The sequence below is a fragment of the Parasteatoda tepidariorum genome, chromosome 3 (assembly GCF_982258835.1).
Source record: "Parasteatoda tepidariorum strain Cologne lab strain chromosome 3, Ptep-v5.0, whole genome shotgun sequence".
NCBI lineage: Eukaryota > Metazoa > Arthropoda > Arachnida > Araneae > Theridiidae > Parasteatoda > Parasteatoda tepidariorum.
Genome location: NC_141757.1, coordinates 51233874 through 51255358, shown reverse-complemented (window position 1 = coordinate 51255358; position 21485 = coordinate 51233874). Strand labels below are relative to the sequence as shown.

Here is a 21485-nt window from a genome sequence, read left to right as displayed (position 1 = left end):
TATTAAATAAAATAATAAAAAGTAATAAATATTTACCAAAACTTATATTTTGCCAGGAATTACCTTTGGATAAACGAATTTTATAATTGTGTGCAAAATGTTTTCAATTCGCTTAAAAAGTTCTGGAGATATAGCGAAATACACACAAAGTATACTCAAAAATTAACATTAAGGAGTCCAAACTTTAAAGTGGTCTACTGACCAAATTATCGGGACTATATTTCCCAGATTGCGGTTACTTTTCGTAACTTTTTGGAGGTCTGAAATCCTTGTCTGTCGAAAAAAAAAGAAAAGAAAAAAAAGTTATGTTTGTTCAGAGAAAGTGAGTTTTTGTGTCTGATTTCGTAACTTAAAATATCGTCAGCACTAATTAATTAGCATATTTGAGGTCAAACCTTCGAGCTATTAGGATTGAGTCCTAAAACTAGAAGTTCCGATCATTAGGTACAAATTTATCCAGGGTGGTCCGTTTTTTTGTTCATTGTTCCTTGTTTAGTTTCTTGATAGACCATTTAATTAATTTATTTTTATTAATTGAACAAAATATAATTTATTAATTATTTTTACTAGTTGAACGAAGAAATGTTTGGTGACAAAATAAAATTTTTACCTCTAAGTACGTTATAATGATTATCATAATTTCTTATATATTTTAAATATCTATAAACAAAGTATTTGGGTAAAAATTTAATTAAAAATTGAGATTCTTTCGCAACTACTATTTATTCTAACAAGGAATATTTTAATTATCAACAATTAAAAACAATACTTTCAGCTGTAACTATATAACTAATTAATATTTTATTCTAAAACTTTGATCTCAAATTTCTATTAATGTTACATAATATTCTGTTAAAAACTGAAAATGATCGGAAAAAAAGTTGCACTATTTTTCTTTTAACCTCCATTGTTCTCACCAAAAAAATATTGTGCGCGCCACTAACTTGTATCTTTTATAATTAAGAACTTCTAAATATTTCCAATAAATTATAAATTCAACATTAAATTTTAATCGAGTTATTAATTTCTCAGTTCTAACTAAAATGCTATCTTTTAAATAGATTTTCGAGTTGATGAATTCCATTTTTATATTTATAATAACTTAAAATTACAAAATAAAGAGTAGCGAGATTAAAACCGAAATTAAAGATAAATCACAGAAAAAAGCAGTTATCTATGCTTAAATTTTTAATAGCTTGCTGTTTAAAAATGCGGCGATTTATTTCCGTTTTACGGTATTTAAAACATATGTCTAACTTATTATTGATAAAATTTTTTAATTAAAAAAAAAAAAAAAATGCTAAGTCACAGTGAAGAAAAGCAATTGGAAAAATGGGACTTTTTCTTTTTTGTCACTAGTAATAAATACATAATTTATTCGAAATGTGTTACTTTTAAGACTCATTATTAGAGTTTTCTTAATAACATGATTTATCCTCATTCAAAAATATTTTGAGGGAAAATATTATTATTTTTTTTTCTTCAAAAATTGAGTTATAAATAAGAATTTAAATTACCATTTGATTTTCATAAGGACGTTCAGAGTAATTCATCGCAGAGCCCATGGTACCTGAAAATAAATATTATTTTAAGCAATTTGAATATTTTTATGCATTTTAAAAATCAATAATTTTTAAATTTGAAATAAAAATGTATTGATATATAAACAAGAAGAAACTTTCACAAATTTGCGACAGATGGCAGCACCATTTCCTTTTTGAAGTTCTGGAGAAATTAAATAAGCAAAAATTCCCTTTTATCCTACATTTGCTAAATTTAACGCGATATTCGAACTCGGAAACACTTAAAAAGAGAAAAAGTGATTTATGTTATGCAAATAGTTATTTTTGTTGCTAGTTTCACTCATTCTAGTTTCAGCAAGTAAGTACTAGAGAAAAAAAAAAATAAATAAAACGTAGACAGTTGTTTGGTGACCTTTGGAATATTTATCTGCAAATTTTAAATATGAAGACCAAAGATGCTAATATTTTGGAATTTTTTCATAAATGTTGTATTTAGTAAATGGAAAAATAATTTTACGGAAATATTACGTCATTATCAAAATAATAATTTTTTTTAAATATTTTAGTAATTAATAATAATAATTAATTAAATATAAATTTTTTTTCATGATTTTACTGAATTTTAAATTAGAGAAAAAACTGATTACAAGATATGGCAACGATTTAACATATAAATTAATCATCCATTCAAATAAAAGTATAGATGCATTAATTTTTAATGATAATAACGTCATGATAAAATAAAATAATGACATTTTTTCCGATTAGAGATAAAATTGCGGCTCTAACCGGAAATTTTTAATGAAAAAAAAAAAAAAAAAAAAAGGAAGGAAAAAAGTGGTTTTAAGTGCATTTATTTTTTTTAGACTACCATATGTTCGAAGAGAATGCCGAATGCAGCATGTGCGTCAGAATTCGATAGTGAGATTTCCCTACGCGCTTGGTATAAATACAGTGAAAACTGTTTTACAGATTACTAAATTCTCAATGTTTTGTCCGGGGCCTTAAAATCATTTTGGGGAAAATGGGCATATCGGAATTTATGCAGTTCATATTTTTGTTACATGTGATTGATTATAAATGTAAAGAATAGATGAAAAAATATAATAATAAGTGAATATATTATTTTTCATCGTTTTTAAATATCGAACATTTTATATAATAAATGATTTTTTTAAAAAAAAGAAGCATAAATTGATCTCGATCGTAAAGATGCTATAAGTAAAAAGTTAAGAAAACAATTTATTTTATAACCTGATTGTTTGAAATTAAGTTTAAAAACAATGGGAGTTAGATGAATAACGATTGAGATAAAAAAATATAATTATTAGAAAAATCCCCATATAAATACTTTCTTTCGTGTGACAAAATAGAAGTAACCAAGAAAAGATTTATTTTACATTGTATGGGGAAAATGAATTATAATTGTAATACGTAATTATAATTAATTTCCATTTGCCATTCGATGTAATACAGAATGAATTATCATTTTTTTTATTGTTATTACATACGTGAACTTATTATGAACAGAAACTAGTGAAGTTAAAAAAGAATCACGATAAGAAGGAAAAATTATTCAAAAAACAGCTTAATTTCTTGCAACATTTTTTAAATTTAACTTTACAATTCATTGGTTTGAGGTAATAATAAGCAATATTTGAAAATTCTACAAAAGAGTGATTGTGATAAAAATCACCACGACTCTCATATAGACAATAATGTGTTTATGTGTATTAAGCTGTTATCTAGTTTAAAATACGGAAACTTGCAAAATATCTAACAGGAAACAATGCTAAAGAATAGTTACTTCTAAAAATGTCCTTTTTTGGAAAAAGTGTGCTTGATTCTTATAGTTCCTTAAATATTTAAATTTAAAGAATAACTAACTGGTCATAAAACTGGTTTTAAAACTAAAATACGTAATTAATCAATACTCAGACACTTAAAACTATGCTGTTTTTTTTTGCAAATTATTCGCCACCATTATAAGATGTATTCAAAACAATATATTAAAAATGACTTAAAGAATTAAGAAAAGGGTTTAGCATTGAAGGTCATGAATACCAAATAATCGATACCAGGAGAATTTTCAGCGGATTTCCTCCACTTTATTTACAGACGACAAAAATGTTTTTGAATTTAATTTAACAAATCGGTATGCATTTCTCTTTCTGAAACATAAAACCGAGAAAGTACCATCGAACCCTTTCCCTCGAATATCCACAAAGTATCCTGCAATAACCATACTTCTCTCGTTCTATTCTCAATTCTCTTTTTTTTTTCTTCTTCTTTTTTCTCGAAGAAAGAGGAACTCTCTGCAGTTAAGGTACTGCAGATATTGCTTTCAGTAAAATTCCAGGAGGGAGGCTTCGACATCTTGGTTGGTCGTTTTCCTTCGGCCATCTTGGTTCGATGGAAAAGGCAGTCAGACGACAACTAGATTCTGCTCTCAAAGGACAAGAATAAGAAGGGGGAAAAAAGAAGAAAAAAAAGGAGAAGATGACGATAAAAAAAAGGAAAAAAAAAAGAAGGTATTAGCCTCAGAGGATGGCAAGCAGCAGAAGACGACACCCGTGAGTCCCCTAGTGTAATAGAAAGCCTTCTCATCCCCCCATCCCCCGTAGATATCCAAGTGGGTCAGAGCAGCAAAAGATTCTTGCCCAAAGGCGCACGTGCTTCGAGATCCTCGGGAGGTAGCAACAACTCGGACGGTCGTCATGGCAACGCTTGTGTTTGTGCCTCCCTTCACCATCCATCCGTTGGCTTCTTCTTGTTGTTGTTCTGCAGGTCGTCGTCGACGATATGAAGGAAGCAGGACGGCGGAACTCTTCAAGGATTGAGCTCAGCAGGGAAAGACTACATATTTCAGGATTCGGTGCACCTCTATTTTAAGGAATGCTGACGCAGGTGCTTCAAGGTAAAACGCAGAGGGAGAGCTAATGGAAAATGACAGCCAGGATACAACATATTATCATTATCACCTACACAATTGTGGAACTCATTTTCTTTTATATTTTTTCCCTTTGTGATAGTGACAGCTGATTAGTAAAATAAAATAATTCAATTTCCCTAGGCAGATTTATTTTATCAGTTTAAGATGAGTAAGGAAGTTAAACAATAAAACTCAGAATTCTTAGCATAGAGCATTTCTTATTTCATGATATCATTATTTTTTTCAATAATGGCAATTAATATTGACGCAAATGAAAAGAAAAATTAAAAACATTTTTCATTTTTAATCATAGTTTTTCATTAAACTCAAATAGTTTTAATGACTAAGTAGTTTAAAAACACTAGATAGATCATTTGAGGAATATTTGCTCTTAGATAACATACTTATAATCAGAAATTATGAGGGAAAAAAATCGGACCTTTGTAAGATGCAATCAAAAAGACCTTTCCCAACGGAAAACTAGGTAATTTTTAAAGCACTGGCAGCTAAACTGTAATCAATATAAATTGTATTTGTCAACAAAAAAATATGTGATACGAAATGCGATAATTTCATATTGTATTTCTAAAAGTAAAACAAAAAATTAATAAAAGTGAAAATTTATCTAACTTCAAAATTCTAGAATAAATGAACCAGAATCAATCAATTTTTATTTTAAATACAGGAAAATTTCAAAACCTAAATGTATTCAAGTAACAGGGAGGACTATTAATTAAATAAATGATAGCAGAACAAATAAATGCCATTAATTTATTTTAAATGAATACTGAGATTAAAATGTCCAACTTACTAATTTAATAAATTCAGCTACTTAACTTAAATATTCACGTTTTATCCATTTGTACATTTTAACATTTTATCCAATCCCTTCAGATCCATCATTAGCAAACGATTGAAGTGCCTCAAACATCAACGGCAAACGATTGATATTAAAAGATGTATAATTCAAAATGGGTGTTTAAACTATTATTTTATATGGATACCTTAAATCTTAATGACATATTAAAGAATAAAATACGCAATTTGTGGATGGTCCCTCGTTCTCCACCCACGAGAAGGAAGTGGAGAGCTGATGGAAAAGACGGGTATGGCGGGGGTAGAGAGAGGAAAGGAGACAGCAAAATCGCCCGCTAACTGAGGAGAGAGGAAGGGATGGAGAGAGGGACCAGAATCTTAGAGTGGGAAAAGCCTTTTCCGCTACAGTCCGTCGGTCCGTTCCTCGCTGAAGCAGGTATTGTAGCTGCATGCGGGAAATGTATGGATGGATGGAAGCTTCGAGTACATGGATGCATGCATTCATGTTAAGGCCCACACATAGCCTACAAAATACATCCATACATGACATGCCGGCGATCGATGGGTACTGAATGGTTAGAGCGAGAGAACGGATGTGTGTGCCTGCCTACCCCGAAATGATGATGATGATGTTATTAGGGGTAGTGTGAGATTAGGCCTCGGTATACTAGTTCGGCAGGGCCCATTAGGTTAGCTCTTCGACACACGCCATTCGTTTTAATCTTTTTGTTCTCTCCTGCAATCGTGCACCACCATCCCAAACAGCGTAATTTTAGTGCAGAACAAGATATCCAGACACGCTCATTCAGAAAAGGGTACACAGAAGGGGTGGAACACTGCATGGAAAAGTGTACAGGATGAGAAATGGATTTTTCCTAGAATATTTTTAACACGAGGGAAGAAATGGGACAGAAAACGACGGAAATTCTGATGCGAAGGACTTCAACCATCGTATCTGTAAACATTAAAAAATAAAGACAAACGAAATCGATAAAGCGTGAAGCGATTGATTTTTTAAAAAAGTTTTAACAGACTTAGGCTCAAATGAATCACACAATTCACGCACAAGCTTAATGTCTATTTAAAATTCGAAAAGATACTTTTTAATTTTATCTTCTGAAATTATACAATACCGATAAGAATTTTAAAAAAAATTAGACTAATGTCAAAAATAATTTTTACAATAAAAGTTGGAAAAAAGCCTCAGAAAATACAATAGGAGTAACTAGATTATATGTTATATTCCTAAATGTGTAAAACTAAATGCTTTATCTCTTGTGGTGTAAAACTATGTGTTTATTTAAGTTATATAAATAAAAGAGCCTCACCTATAGTTCGGTTAATGTTATGCTTGAACAAGCAAAGTTTAGTTAATTAGTAATGTATCAAATGCTTTGCACAAATTTACGAGACACATGCTAGTTACCTCGTGATTTTAATGGTTGAAACTAAAAATAATAAATGAGGCATGTTGAATCAAAGATTTAAAACTGCAACTAATTATACTGAAGGAAAGGGACCTGAGTACGGACCTAAAGTTGGTAAATCCATCAACTATATTAATGGAGATGGAGTTCATCTTCTATATTTCTAAATGAACAGTAAAGGCAATGAATAATACCAGCTTAAGAGTGTTAAAGAAGTGCTCATAATGCTGTGTCAAACACGCTTTAATACAGACAAAAGCAATCGAAAACATGTTCAGAATATTAATTCGTAAAGCGAGATTTGCAATCTGAGTTAATAATATAAACAAACAGAATAGTAATTTATTACGACAACACGAACATAAAACAACACATTTTGCATGCACACTAATAATATATAATCCAGCACTCTTTAAAGAAATTAAACATATAAATAAAAATAAAGAATCATATAAAAGATACATACTAAATAAATAGTAATAAAACATTAAGTTTTATTAAAATTAAATTAAAGTAATGTATCCGAAATGATTTCTGATATGAAGGGAAGAAAGAATTAAAATAATAATAATTTGTTTCCTTCTAGAACAAGTAATGCAAAACGAAAAGAAAGTGAATGGGATGAAAATATAAATAAAGAGCTAGAGAGCGGACAGAGATGGGGAGGAGGGACCGAGGGAGAATAAATGATGTAAGTAGCAGTTAAGAGAGGAGGGGGGAAGGAGTTAAATCGCGACGTAAAAATGGCCTTTAATCCTTCCGCAAAGCAAATGTCACTAAAAAATTCACAGACTGTTGAAAAGAAAGTGCATTTGAAAGTTAGTTCCGAATCCGATGCGAATAAATGTTTATCTATTCCAGTAAAGTTAGGGAAAATAAAGGTTTGAATAAAAAATGTGATTAAATGGGATAGATTGGATAGGATAACTGAATTAAATGCCTTTTAAAGAACGTCTACTTTTTTTAAATTTTTTTTTGTTTGCTAAAAGCTTCTAGAAGAGTTAAGTACATATTTTATATTGATTATTAAATGGCGAAAAATAATTCTTATGGGGAAATAGCGTAGGTTGAAAAAAAAATAGTATAAATTTTATGTACACGTTTGGGGTTTTTAAAAACGTGCTAACCAATGGCTATTAACACAATTTTTCTATTCATAAGATCAACGTTTTAAAGAGTTTTAAATTTTTTTCTGCAGTTTAATTTTAAAACGACAATTTTTTTAAATTCTAGATTAGTTTATATTTAAATGGATTTTAGATAAGCTTTTAATTCTTTTTCTAGATAATAAAATATGTATTGTATTAAAATTTTAAGTATTGTATGTTTTGTATATGTATTGTATTGTATTAAATGTTTAAATGAACATATTGAGTTTTTTCAAAATTTTATACAAACTCCGTACGACTGATTCACATTCATTTTAGAAGACTTATAAATTGTTATTTAATTTAGGTTTTTTAATTAAATTTGTGCTTATTAAAAAAAAGCTTGTATCAGTATAAGAGAATCAATAGTTTTTTTAAAAAGTTTTACTAGTTTGGGGGTTTTATAAAACAACACAATTAATATACAAATAAATACCACATGGTCTGACTCTTATATTTTTTACTTTTTAAGTACATTCTTCTTAGTACCTGAATATTAATATACTTAAGAGTTTGGCTTTACATTGCATAAATTTTTAGGTATTGTATATTTCCATTTGTGCCTTTGGTTCCTGCATACTATTTGATACCATTCAATGCTTAAGCATTTTAAGTTTAAAATTAACATTTCATTGATACACCATTTCATCTACTATCAATTATTCTAAATTAATAAAATGAGAATTAGTGAAAATAGCATTAACTAACATATTAGTATTTATGCCTTTATAACAGAGTTCTTTATGTGAGTCCGGACGCCTGATCCGGTTCTTTATCCGGACCCCTGATTTTTCTGTGACTTCAACTTATTTTTAATTAAATTTTCGATCTCATTCCAGAAAAGAGTTGTATTATGATCAAGAAATGTTACTTTTAAATTATATTCTTCTATTTTATACTTAATATTAAAGCAAAAGACATTTTCGTTAAAATTGCATTTTGTGTTATAACATAACAGTTGAAAAAATAGTACATTATACGTTACTATTAAAATTACGGTGTATCAAAAGAGCAAAACCTTACAGTAAATAGTGCTGACACCCTGAGTGCTAGTACTTTTTGCCCTTATTAGATACGAAATTGTTTGCAGTGTAATCTGATACATAATTATGCATTGCCATTTATCACTATGAAGTAACAATCCACACGTTTACGTACGCATGTTTTCTATCAATTCCATAGCGCAGAACATACTTAAGTGAACCTTGCGGGATGCTACATGAATGAGAAAAATCTCTCTATTAAACATTGAATTTTAAAATGTAGTAATAATATTTTAATTTTAAAACAAAATATAATATTTTTTAAAACCACGTTTTTGTAGTGGAGAATAATAATTAAAAAATAAAAATTTGAAAAACGAAAAACTTGGGGTGCATGAAATACATAACAGTAATGTCATATTAGTATGTGTATGCGTGCTGATGAGAATATGTGTATTATGTATATCTGTAATTGTATCTGAATGTGGACGTGTATGTGGAATATGTTTGTGTATATGCATGTGTATGTGTATGTGCATGAGTAAGAAAATGTGTATGTTTATATGTATTGTTATGTATTTCATGCTCCCCACGTTTTTCGTTTTTCAAATTTTAATTTTTTTAATTATTATTCTCCACTACAAAAACGTGGTTCTTAAAAATATTATTTTTTACTTTGATTTTTTTTTGTACTTATTTCCAAAATCTCAATTTTTTCACTCAGTGTACACAAAACTTTTCAACTGACATGTGATACTAATTTGAAATAATCGAATCGACATTAAAAGACAATCGCGAAAATACTAATTTTTCTTTAATTTAAATTTATTTTACTTTCCATGTCTTCTTTCTCTTCATTTTCACGCATTGGCATCCAATTCTAAACTATGTGCCAAATTTGAAGTCTGTAGCTGGTCGGGAAGTTAGTTTAAAATCGATTACAAAATTCCACCCGAATAGACATACACGAAGGTAATATAAATGTGGTAAAAATGCTTTAACTATATTGATCAATTATAAAATAATTGATATTTGTTTTTGGGAATAACCTAAAAATTGCGTTTTATTTTAATTCGAATGTTTTAAAAAAAATTGACGTATAAAATTCGAAAGATAAAAAAAGGAAATGGTTTAAAATAGCTTATTCCAGAGTTACGTATCAATACCGAGCATATACATACATACATACAAAACATCGACAAGGAGGAAATTGCTATTTATTAGAATAAAAATTAATTTGCGATCTGTAGAACGGAAAACTAAACTATAAACTAATTAAATATATAAACTTATTACACAAGAAATTAATCAAATGGCACCAATTTTGTAATTTATTCCTAATTTCAGCAAAGAATAGATGTTTCAACAAACTTCAAATATTTTCAGAAGGAAAGAGAAAATCTAAATCTAATTATGATGCTCATTTTTGCTTTGCAGTAAGCAAGAAAATATTACATAATCCTTTAATTAGTTAATATTCTTAATTGTTTGCTTCAAACAAAAACTAATGCAAGGGTAATATGATTTATTCAGAAAAATTAATTGCAAAGCTGTTTTTTTTCTCGACAGAATCAACACATTTCAGAATTTTGTCTGATGTTATTGATTAAAAATTTATTAGCTGCATAAAAGGAGATTGGATTAATGTAAATAATAAAAGAAAAGTGCTATTTTGCCTCCAATTAGAAAGTAGAAATTCTGTACAATTTTGTCATCGTAACGTGGTAAATAGTTTGAAGTGAAGCATCGAAATTTTATTAAAAAGGGGAGAGAGAAAAAAAAACTTAAATATTATTTTGACAAAATTATCATTTTCGGGTTCTTTGAGGTACCACTTTCACTTAAAACAAAAAGGGACAAAAACACACCGTGTTTAGTAAGCAACTTAAATAATTAAGTATAAATTGCTCTTTTTTTCACTTTCGGGAGTTAATTTCCGATCTCTATATTTATAAAATTGCTACAGTTATTCAACCAATAACAAAAGTAAGTAAAATATTAAATTTAATTTATCTACATTAATTCTAACTTTTGCTGATAAAAATGAAATAGTTCGAAGAAAAATGATTTTCGAAGAATGTAAAAGATTCTAGAACAAGCATATACTTATTAGCATCCTGCACTTTAGGATATTTCCTCCATATAATTTACTTTCCGTATAATTTGCTGTGTATTCTTTGTCATCAGTCTGAGGTTTATAGTTTAACAAAATATTAAGGTTTTAAAGAATTCAGGTAACATGAATTGAATAGCGTAAGTGCATCTTGAGATTACATTCAAAGCATTAAACATAGAAATACTTAAAATACAGATAAAAAATGGAAAGTGGTGAAAATATGTGAAAGTAAGCTATTAAATGCATTTTAAAATTTACTAGCCCACATTAAATTAATCGGCGATTACTAATTTTAAAAAGGTTTGATATGGTTCTATATTTTTCAATTCGCCGTTTTAATCTTTTAAAGATTGGTTGCTATAGTTAAAATACTATAGTTAAAAAAAAATTTTTTTTTCGTTTTTTTTCTTTCCAAATGGCAGTCACTGAACTTTATTCTTCGCCTTAGAAGATGCCGGAATTGTTACTCAAATCACGTTACCCAGTGGGCATCTGTGAATCAAAGTCACGGAGGCGAGCAACATTACCCACGCCACACTGCCACAAACCCGTTCATAGGGTGGGCCACATTTACACATCACACGCAACAGAGGACAACACAAAGAGAGAAACATCCATGCCCAGAGCGGGATTCGAACCCGCAGTCTGGCGCTCTAACGGCTAGGCCACCTGGTCGGCTCTATAGTTCAAATGGTAGCATTAATATTGCTATCGTTGAAAAAGTAAATACTGTGAATGCAGTTTTAATTACAGTCTTATAAATAATTAAAAAAAAACAAGAATTTAACTATCCATTAAGTTAAAAGGATATATAGATATATGTATGTTCAAATTTTCTCCAGTTGTAAGATGGTGCTAACTTGGACTGCATTATTTTACTTCTTAAAGTTGATTGGATTAAATTATAGCTCAACTAGAACACCTAATTAAGGTTGAGCACATTTGAAAAAAATTAATTAAGGAACAAATAATATGGTTGAATATTTAGAGGCTGTGATAATCTTTTTATCTGTTGAGAGTGTGCCTAAACATTTACAGTAATGTGTTTCTCAGGGTTAACTGACTTCCGTGCAAGCCATATAGCTAAGTAAGAAATGAAAATGTGTTCATAAGTTATGTACTTTAATAATATTTATGATAACTTTGAAAATTGCAGAAACAAATTTTCTAAAACAAAGCGAAAGCAAGACTCAACCAGAAATCCAGTTCAAAATGAAGAACTCAAATATTTCTACTGCAGTGACACTCCTTTAAAAACATTTATACATTTTATTGAGACAGTCACACTATTTTATTTATTATTATAATTTTTTTTTATAATCACAGGAGAGCTAAATGTGCAATATTGATGTTATGATATAGACTACTAATTTTAGAACCCATGTTATTATTTAAAAAGAAACGAGCTTTTCTGAGTATGGAAATAGCATGTAGTAAGTTCCTTAAGAGAAGGTTGGCTGGTTGGAAAGAACGAAGGCGATTGACCACACCCTCTAAGGGTGCGATAAAAGCAAGGGCGTACCTCCTAAGACACGGCAAAGGGGCATCGGATTTATAAGAAACGAGTGCCCACCCGCTAGTCCCTCAGTCATTAAGAATTCCGGTCAAAAGGGCGGAACGTGTACGTGCCTCAAAATGGACAGGTGGCGCTCACATTGCCCAAGCAAGATTCATCTTCGGTTCACTTTCAAGCATTTTTTTTTATACCCTTTCTCTATTATCTGCAACTGGTTCCTTTTTAGTACCACGCAGACCAGAATCTTATGCTGGCATACTGTAAAAAAAAAGCTTTTAATTTGATAACTATGACAGATTGCTCTTTGAAATGTTGAAGATGAATGTAGAAAAATCATTTGGGGCAAGGGTAGCCAACTATTTGTAAACCATGCACCAAGTTTTTGACAAACGAGTTCAGATGCGTTATTGTCTGTACGTTTGTACATTGTGTGTAGGTATATATATATATATATATATATATATATATATATATATATATATATATATATATATATATATATAAGTTCAAAATGCAGAGGAAACACGGAAGAAATTACAGAACAATGAAAAAAGGGGGAGAAAGAAAAATAATAAGAAACTGGAAAAAAAAAACAATACAAAAAAAAGGAAAAAAATCCGGAAAACAAAAGAAATAATCCCCTCATCACCCCACACGATTATATCCTCAAAAAGGAGTGCTTTCCAATATTGTATCAATATAGCCAAAGCAAAATATATCAATACAATAGTGTTAGGAGCACTTAAAAAATATATAATATAATATAATATAATATAATATAATATAATATAATATAATATAATATAATATAATATAATATAATATAATATAATATAATATAATATAATATAATATAATATAATATAATATAAAATAAAATAAAATAAAATAATATAATATAATATAATATAATGTCCAATGTGCCACATATATACAGGGCAGAGTTGTCCAATTCATGATCTGAAATGGCATTGATATAAATGTGGCTCCGTATCACTTTTACATAATTCCTACACAATTCCAGGACATAACAAAAAAATACTGCACTAGATATTTCCTTATATTGCCCGGTGTTTGCCCCGCAGCATCATTTATACATCAGTTAGATGCCTTATTTAGGGAGGAGGTTTCTTTCTCCATTATGTTGTAATTAAAAAAGGAGCAATAATATGTAGTTTAGATAGATTTTAATGTTTGGAAAAATTGTTTTTACACACCTTGAGCAAAGACTGTAATTAATTAAAGACGGTAAATTTGAACTTCATTGATTTTCAAGGTGAAATTTAACAACTGCACAGAATTTAGAGGAACAAAATCTGTCGTACGGGGACACGAGCTAAATGTAGAATAATATTTTTTAGTCTAGCAATAGTCTTATTTCTATTTTCTGAACAAATTTATTTTATCACTTCTCTTCTTAAGATAAAAATATTAACTTAAACACTGTTTAATTAAAAGCAAGATAATTCTTAAAAATGGATAAGGTAACGTGTTGTAAAATATCAAAATTTATGCAAGCTATAATTTTAAGATGGACTGCGAAGCACAACTTTAAAAAATTGTAGACTCTTGAAGTTAACAAAAGAGAAGACATGGCTTTAAAAATGTACTTTGAAACGTAGAGTCATGTTTTTATCACGAATTTAAACATTCCAGAAGAATAAATCTCTGACAAAATGAAAAAAAATTTCCCTGCCCTCCAGCAAATGTTGCTACTTGTAATTTTCTAAACAAATAAAGATTTCTAAAGCAAGTTGTGATAGTAGTAAAATCTCATAAAATAATTAGGAATAACTTAATAAAAATAGTTTCAGACTATATTTATTTATTTGCCTCTAGATTGAAAATAATAATAAAAATAAAAATATATTTTTGCACGATTTTTTTTGTATTTAGTTTTCTAAAAAAAAAAAAAAAATCATAATTGTAACTGAAAGATGTTCATTTATTTGAACAGTTAAAATTGTTACAATTTTGCTCAAGAAAATCCGGTTAAAAACAATGAAAAAACTGCTCCCAAATGTATAGCTCAACATATCTTCCACCCCTGCTACATATTCTGAGTTCAGGTGTACTTGGTCACGGCTCAGGCCCCTCGGGAAAGGCAACTTCGATTACGGACATATGAATGCCTTGTTCTTGTTGTACTTAATGACTAGAGCATATTTTGGAATTCGGCTGGATAATCTCTAGTGAAGTTACTTGAAAAGTTGGCGAGGCAATTAGTCCCTTTTCCGAATCTACCTCGAGAACTAAATGGCCAATTAATGTAATTGCTCCAGCTAAATACTTACAAAAGGTTACAAGCGGAAATTGGGAGGAATTGGACGCGAGAAAATTTCCTGATATTCGGGGTGGACCGAATTTGGAACTTTGTTTCTTTTAGAACCCTTAGAGAATCGGCTAGAAAGAAAATGAATTAAGGAGAATTGTTTGTGTGTCTTATGGGAAAGATATAGTTCAAAGCTATGATTTCATACGAAAGCGAAATAGAATTCTAATAAAAAATAAGTAAGAAAGAAAAATTGGAGTTAGAAAACGAAAACAAATCGTTTGTCTGTAAACTGTAATTAAATTATTTTTTTTCGAGAAATTCGAGATTATTTTTTACTACTGTTAGAAATTTGGTTTATGAAATGATCAACATTGATTATTTTTTTATTCAAAGAGAAGTAATGGATAATGGTTTAGTTGAAATAAAAAAGCAGGCTGCATAATTAAATAAAAATATTATAGGAAATGAAATAACAGAACGCTATAAAAAGTATAAGATGAAACAATAAAACAAAGAAAAAGTGAAACAAAAACTTAAAAGTAACCGCTAGTAAATAAAATGCTATTAATACAAACAGAAGAAAAGGAACAAACAAAACAAAAACATTAAATAAATAAATAAATAAAGTCCCAAAAAAAAGGGAAAATAAAATATTAAAATTATAATCATAACAAAACATAAGGTATGAATAAGTTGATACGAGTAAATACATACAATGTGTAAAGACAATTTCTTCAATAATTTAAGTGAATTGTCCATTCAAGGAATAAATATTTTTTTCTAAAAACTTGAATTGCGTATAAGTTTTAATTTTTCCAATATTAAAAACAATATAAAACGAAAAATTAGCAATAATAAGAGTTGGATTTATTAAACAACTTTCGAGAATACGAATTCATTCCCCAATTAACACACTTTATGATTAATTTACTTGACTTTAAAAATATCATATTTATTCAAATAATTATTAAAAAAAAACAAACTCCTTTAAAACTTCAAAAGTTTACCTAAATTATATAACACGTAATGAAATAATATTTAACATTTATTTGACGTAATTAAACATTTAATTACAAATATGAAAACTATAGGGAATAAATTTAATTAAAAATAATGTTTAGTAAAATTACTGAACATTAGCAATACAAAGAACCTGAAATAATTATGTATATATTATAGACTGTTCATTTCTTAAAATTCATTGGTAAAATTACCTAACTGTATGTTAATGAAATTTCTTGTTAAAAAAACATAATTGCGGTTTATGAAACCAAAATTTTAACTACTCATTCGTTAATTTTTACATTCATATGATAACGGTTTACCGGAAATTATAGTTCAAAATTATAGTTCTTATGTCACGCTCTAGTAAAAAATACAAAACTGAAAAGCAAATTTAACCGAATAAATGTTTTTTTTTTTATCTAAGGTATCATGATAACATTATTAAATTTTACCACATTTACCAGATTTAATCACATGTTTTAAAACCATGTTTTATTGTTAATTTTACGAGAATCATAACCAAAAGACTTCGGCAAAATATAATATCTACTATTTCCCTTTTCAGTATGATTTATGTTTGAGTAGAAAAAATTCTTTATATTTCAGTAAAATTATAACAAATAAATGCAGAGAATGTTTTAAAATCTTTCATAGATACGCATTTAAAAAGAAATTATTATTTTAATAGAAGAATTTTCACATCGTATTATCAGGGAAAGGAAATAAATTCAATAGCTAAGAAGTTTGTCTTTATACTTTGATAAATCTGACGATAATTGTTACAAAACTATCTTTTTGAAGTATAAAAGAGCTGAAATAAATTAGCTTAAATGACAAGAATTTACATATTTTTATGCAACATAATTTTTTTTAATTCTTCAAAATTCGGAAATAGAACAGGATTACAAAAATATGCTGAATTTTAATAGTTTAGGAAATTTTCAGACAAAAAGATGAAATTAAAAACTTAAATTTAAATGTATGCACGCAATTTATGACATAGAAAATGCTAAGTGGAGGGCTGAGAAAATTCGAAAAAATATTTATTAAAATGAGAATTTAAAAACATAAAAAAGAACTAAAATTAAAATGTAGAGTGAGGAATAAAAAATACTACGGATGCAACGTGACCGATTTATCAGAAGTAAGATGAAATAAAGTTCAAACAAGAGATTTTGATAACAAAGACATAAAATGTTTTTATTGATCACCCAACAAGTGGCTGGAAACCGAATCGTTTTCCTTTTTTTCTTTCTCTCCGCGAGGAATTATTCATGTCTCGTATGGCAACAGTCATTCACCGATAGTTTTGGCGCGGGGAGATTTTTCTCCCTACACATAAAATGTTCCATTCGAAACATTTATTTTAGTCGGCTATTACCTGGTAAATATTGACTCCTTTCTTACAAGTCGACAGTTGAATTCTTTTTATTTCTTTCTCTCGTTCATCGTTTTATTTACAATGAAGATTTATCGTTTTATTTCATTTTTGTTTTTACTTCGGAACTTTAAAAAAAATTAACATTATCCTACAGAAATTTACTTAAATAAAAGAATATTAAATATTAATTAAGTATTTCTTTTATTTGAATAGTGATAGATAAATAAATGTATTTGAATATTTGTTCTAAAAGTTAAATTAACTAAGCAAGAATTTAATAAGGAACCATGGTACCGTTTTTAAAAGACTTTTCAGATTCAAGTAACAATTAGTTTAACTAAAAAAAAAAAGATAATTAAAAATTCTTTGCCTACAAAAAATTAAAAATTTCTGGTTTCACTTAGAGTTGCTGCAATTCCGTCTTTTTTTAATCTTTAACATTGACGATGCATTACATTTTTCAAATATTTAAGTTATACTTATTTTAATATTTTGCGAAAGTTTAATTTTACAACTTATTTTCTATTACAGGGAAAAATATTAAAAATAATTCTGTTAGAATTAAGTCATTTCCTCGGATACAAAGTATTCAGTTTCAACCATTTATTATAAGAACTATTTATTACTAGGTAAATATTGACTATTTATGCACAAATTGAATTGAATTATTTTTAATTTTCCTTACAACATCTTAATATTTCTCTTCATAATTCCAAATGACTGTTTTCTTGTTAAACTTTTTTCTTTAATTTCAAACTTGAAAAACTGGAAGAAAGTTCTCATAATCAAATTGAAATTTAAAAATGAAGGTATTAAAAATGAAGATAATATTTGTTTAAAAACAAAGAAGAAAAAAAAGGAACTAATAGAGGAATTCAATAATGTACAGTTATTGCTGTTTTTTTAAATCTGCAATTTTGTATGAAAGAGTTATTAGTTTTTAAAGTTGCTTGAGAAAGGACTCAAAATTTGACAAAATAAATAAATCAGGATAGTTATATTTGTAGTATTATTAAATTTGTTTTTTTTAACTAACTCCAAATTATTAAAATTTTTATATATACTAAATATAATCATTTTAGTAGCAAACGATTTAATCTTATAAATAATGGTTACTACCATAGACAATCAAAGTCAAATTCCTATCGTCAATTTGTTGATTCATACTTAACGAAAGCTTTTATTACTCCTATTTCGTAGTTAAAATTTAAAAATAATATAATAATAACTATAAATCAGTAAAATACGTATTGATTGTGCACTAGATGTACTGTATAGTTTAATAGTGTAGGTAATAATTTTTCCTCTCCTAGTATCTAGAATTTGTTAATAGTTTTATATTCATTTTTTTTTATATTCCTGTTTTTAATCTCCAAATTCAACACATATTTGCGATAATAAAATTGTTTTATGATATAAAAGAATATTTACTGTTAATATATATATATGATTTCCTATATTTTATTTATCATAACAATATGAGCTTAATTGGGTATTTGCACTTTAAGAAGAAGTTCACGGATACCCACGCATGTGACCTATGACGCAATCGTCAGCTGATCGTTTTTAAGCAAAATGGCGTGCTGAAGTTGAACTAAGTATCTTATCATAAGTTAGAATGTAAATTAACATGAAATTAATTAAATGCAGTGCTGTATCTTTCATCGAATTCGTTGAAATATAATTCTTTCTCGTTTATGTTTCTTACTTAACTCAGATTTATTATTAGTTTACGTATTTCATTGTAATCGTAATATATTTTTGTTTTGCGTACCTGGCAACTTCGATGCATTGTTAGTTTGTTTATGTTCTTGTAGGCTTCGAGCCTATCTTTGGGTTAAGTAAGAAATGTATAATGAAGGAATTGAAATATTTGTGAAAGGATATAGAATCTGTCGCTGAAGATAAATGATACCTAACGGGCGTGCTTACTCGAAATAGAATGGAAGGAACAGCTGCTAATATGAACAAATGCCACGTTTCAACAACCAATCAGGGTCGAGATACCCACATTACGCCATTTGCAGTTATCCTATTCAATATTGATTTAGAATAAAATAATCAACACGAATAGAACTATTCATATACAGTTCTATTCACATTAGAAATAGTGTGAATAAAATTGCCTCACTAGAAATGTTGAGACTTATGAATACCTGAAACTTATCATTCTCTTCCCTTTGTAATTATTCTGTTAAATTTATATGAAAAATGTAATATAAAAGGAAAAGTCAGGGAAGAATATTGTTTGAAAAATATCATTTTCTTAAAATATCCGATCCATTATGATGTTTAAAACAGTTCTTTTAGAACAATTTTACACTTTATTCCTCCCCCCTTTAAATATTTATCAATTGTATGTGGTATTTTTCAAATGAGTATACCGTTTTTAAAAACTCAAATTAACTCTTCAATTAAAGTAGTAAAAAACAAAAAATTATTTTCTAAATAATAATGCAAGAAGCTTTAATTTTTTTAAAAACTTATTTTGAGATGAAGAGATTTGTCTTAAATTTAGATGCGGTTTTAAAATGTTGTGTAAGCAGCATATGTTAATACAAATTGGTTTTAAAAGTTATTCAATTCATTCGCTCCTTCAAATGAAAAGCAGTGTAATTTTACAACTACCCAGTCAGCTTTTAGGAAACGTAAATGACTTTCGTTCGAATTACGTTTTAAGAAAAATAATTAAGAAAACATGAAAATTTCTTTACATATTGAAAATGGGAAATATGTGCTAAAACACAAGAAAAACGTTTGATATATAACTTGAGTTTGTTTTCTCTTTACTTAAACTGGACAGTCAAAAATTTTTCAAATTAATACAAACTTCACTTGAACTTGCAAAAAATTGCATTTGATGGAGATTCAGTCAAATGTTCTATGTTTATTCGCTATAAACTTTATAGGGAAGAGGGGCTATATTGTGGACACTTTATGCAAATTTGTGAAAAAACCATATTAAATATAATTTTTAATTCATGAAATATTTTTTAGCAAGAATTTAGACGTTTTACTTCACTCTTGTTAATAATTGAACTTAAATTGTTTAGCTTTTCCGTATAATTTTTTTAAAATAAAGGTTGTTTATGTTCACAATAATCCCAAACACACGTAACTAGTATGGACAATTTTGATAACTTGTTAAGTTGTCAATTATTGCCACTCAGAAAAGTATATCTAAAGTCAAACTGAAAATAATTTCAATCTAAACCTTACTGGAGAATAAATATCTACATATAATTATTAAATTGTAATAGAGCATTTCATTATACTAAGAACGACAAAAATTTAAAGCCAGATTTTAAAGAAACTAAATGACAATTTTAACAGATGAATTCTACCGAAGAAAAAATCCAATCGCTCAAAAACGACTGTGCTACTCGGTAATGAAATACAATTACGATAAAGTGCGAAAACAATAACCGCAAATCGTCAGACGTTTAAGAGATGAAAAATTCTTTCGGGAGATTTCGAATGCGCGTACGAATAATTAATGGATGCATAAAAGAAAAATTTCTTAGCAGACGGAATTCGACTGAACTGGAAGATTAAATTTCGAGGAAAGTAAAGTAAAAGCTAAAAATTCGAAATATTTATTTTTATTCTTACTTCAAATCATTTTTCTCCCATACCTCATCTCATTCAAGTACAGATTCGAAACAGAGAGAAGGGAAGAAAGTGAAACCGATTTGTGAGCGAGTGGTCTCTCGTCACTATGCATCCAGAAATAAAACGAAAAAGAGAAAAATATAATTAAGATTAAACTTCAGACAAGGGCTCACATAATTCCAAAATTAATTACTGCCGCCCATTTTCTAGCTAGTTGCGCAACCCAAGTTACTCTCTCCATGTCTTTTTCTTTCAAATTTCAGAAAACGGAAAGCGAATAGATTAAAAATCGTCTGCTTTTCTGTTACAGTTAGAAGGCCTTTTCAATGACTATGATTTTAATCGATTTCTTAAAAAGGGAATTTCAAACGTTCTTCCGATTTGTCTTTACCTAAAATGACAACACTTGAATTAATTAAAAAGAACGTATTTTTCCGATTGTGATATTTTTAGCTGCTTTTCATTTTTTGATTAGGGAAATTGACTTTCTCAAATCCATACAAAATGATTGTGAAAAAAATAGTAATATAAGATCTTACTTCAAAACCAGTCGATTAAAATTTGATTTTTAAAGTTATAAGAACCAATCACGAGAAGTGCTTTAATGCAAAGCAGATAGCACGAAACTTGTGAGTTTCATATATTTTTTATTATTAATCATTGAGCAAAACGTTTTAAAATTTGCTTGATAAATACATTTTAATTATCAATTATTAATTAAAAAATAAAGTATTTACTCAATGTTTTAAAT

At 28.2% G+C, this 21485-nt stretch overlaps 1 protein-coding gene and 1 long non-coding RNA gene across 2 annotated transcripts in view; one reads left to right on the top strand and one right to left on the bottom strand.

The window, feature by feature from the left end:
* LOC107438740 (uncharacterized) overlaps positions 1-21485 on the bottom strand; it is a 150181-nt gene that overhangs the window by 13758 nt on the left and 114938 nt on the right. The window contains exon 3 of the mRNA XM_016051091.5: positions 1518-1570. Coding sequence (XP_015906577.1) covers positions 1518-1570 — 53 coding nt within the window. The remainder of the gene's footprint in view (positions 1-1517; positions 1571-21485) is intronic.
* Positions 1-21485, top strand: part of LOC139425288 (uncharacterized) — a 109534-nt gene that overhangs the window by 40527 nt on the left and 47522 nt on the right. The gene's annotated exons all lie outside the window — the stretch shown is intronic.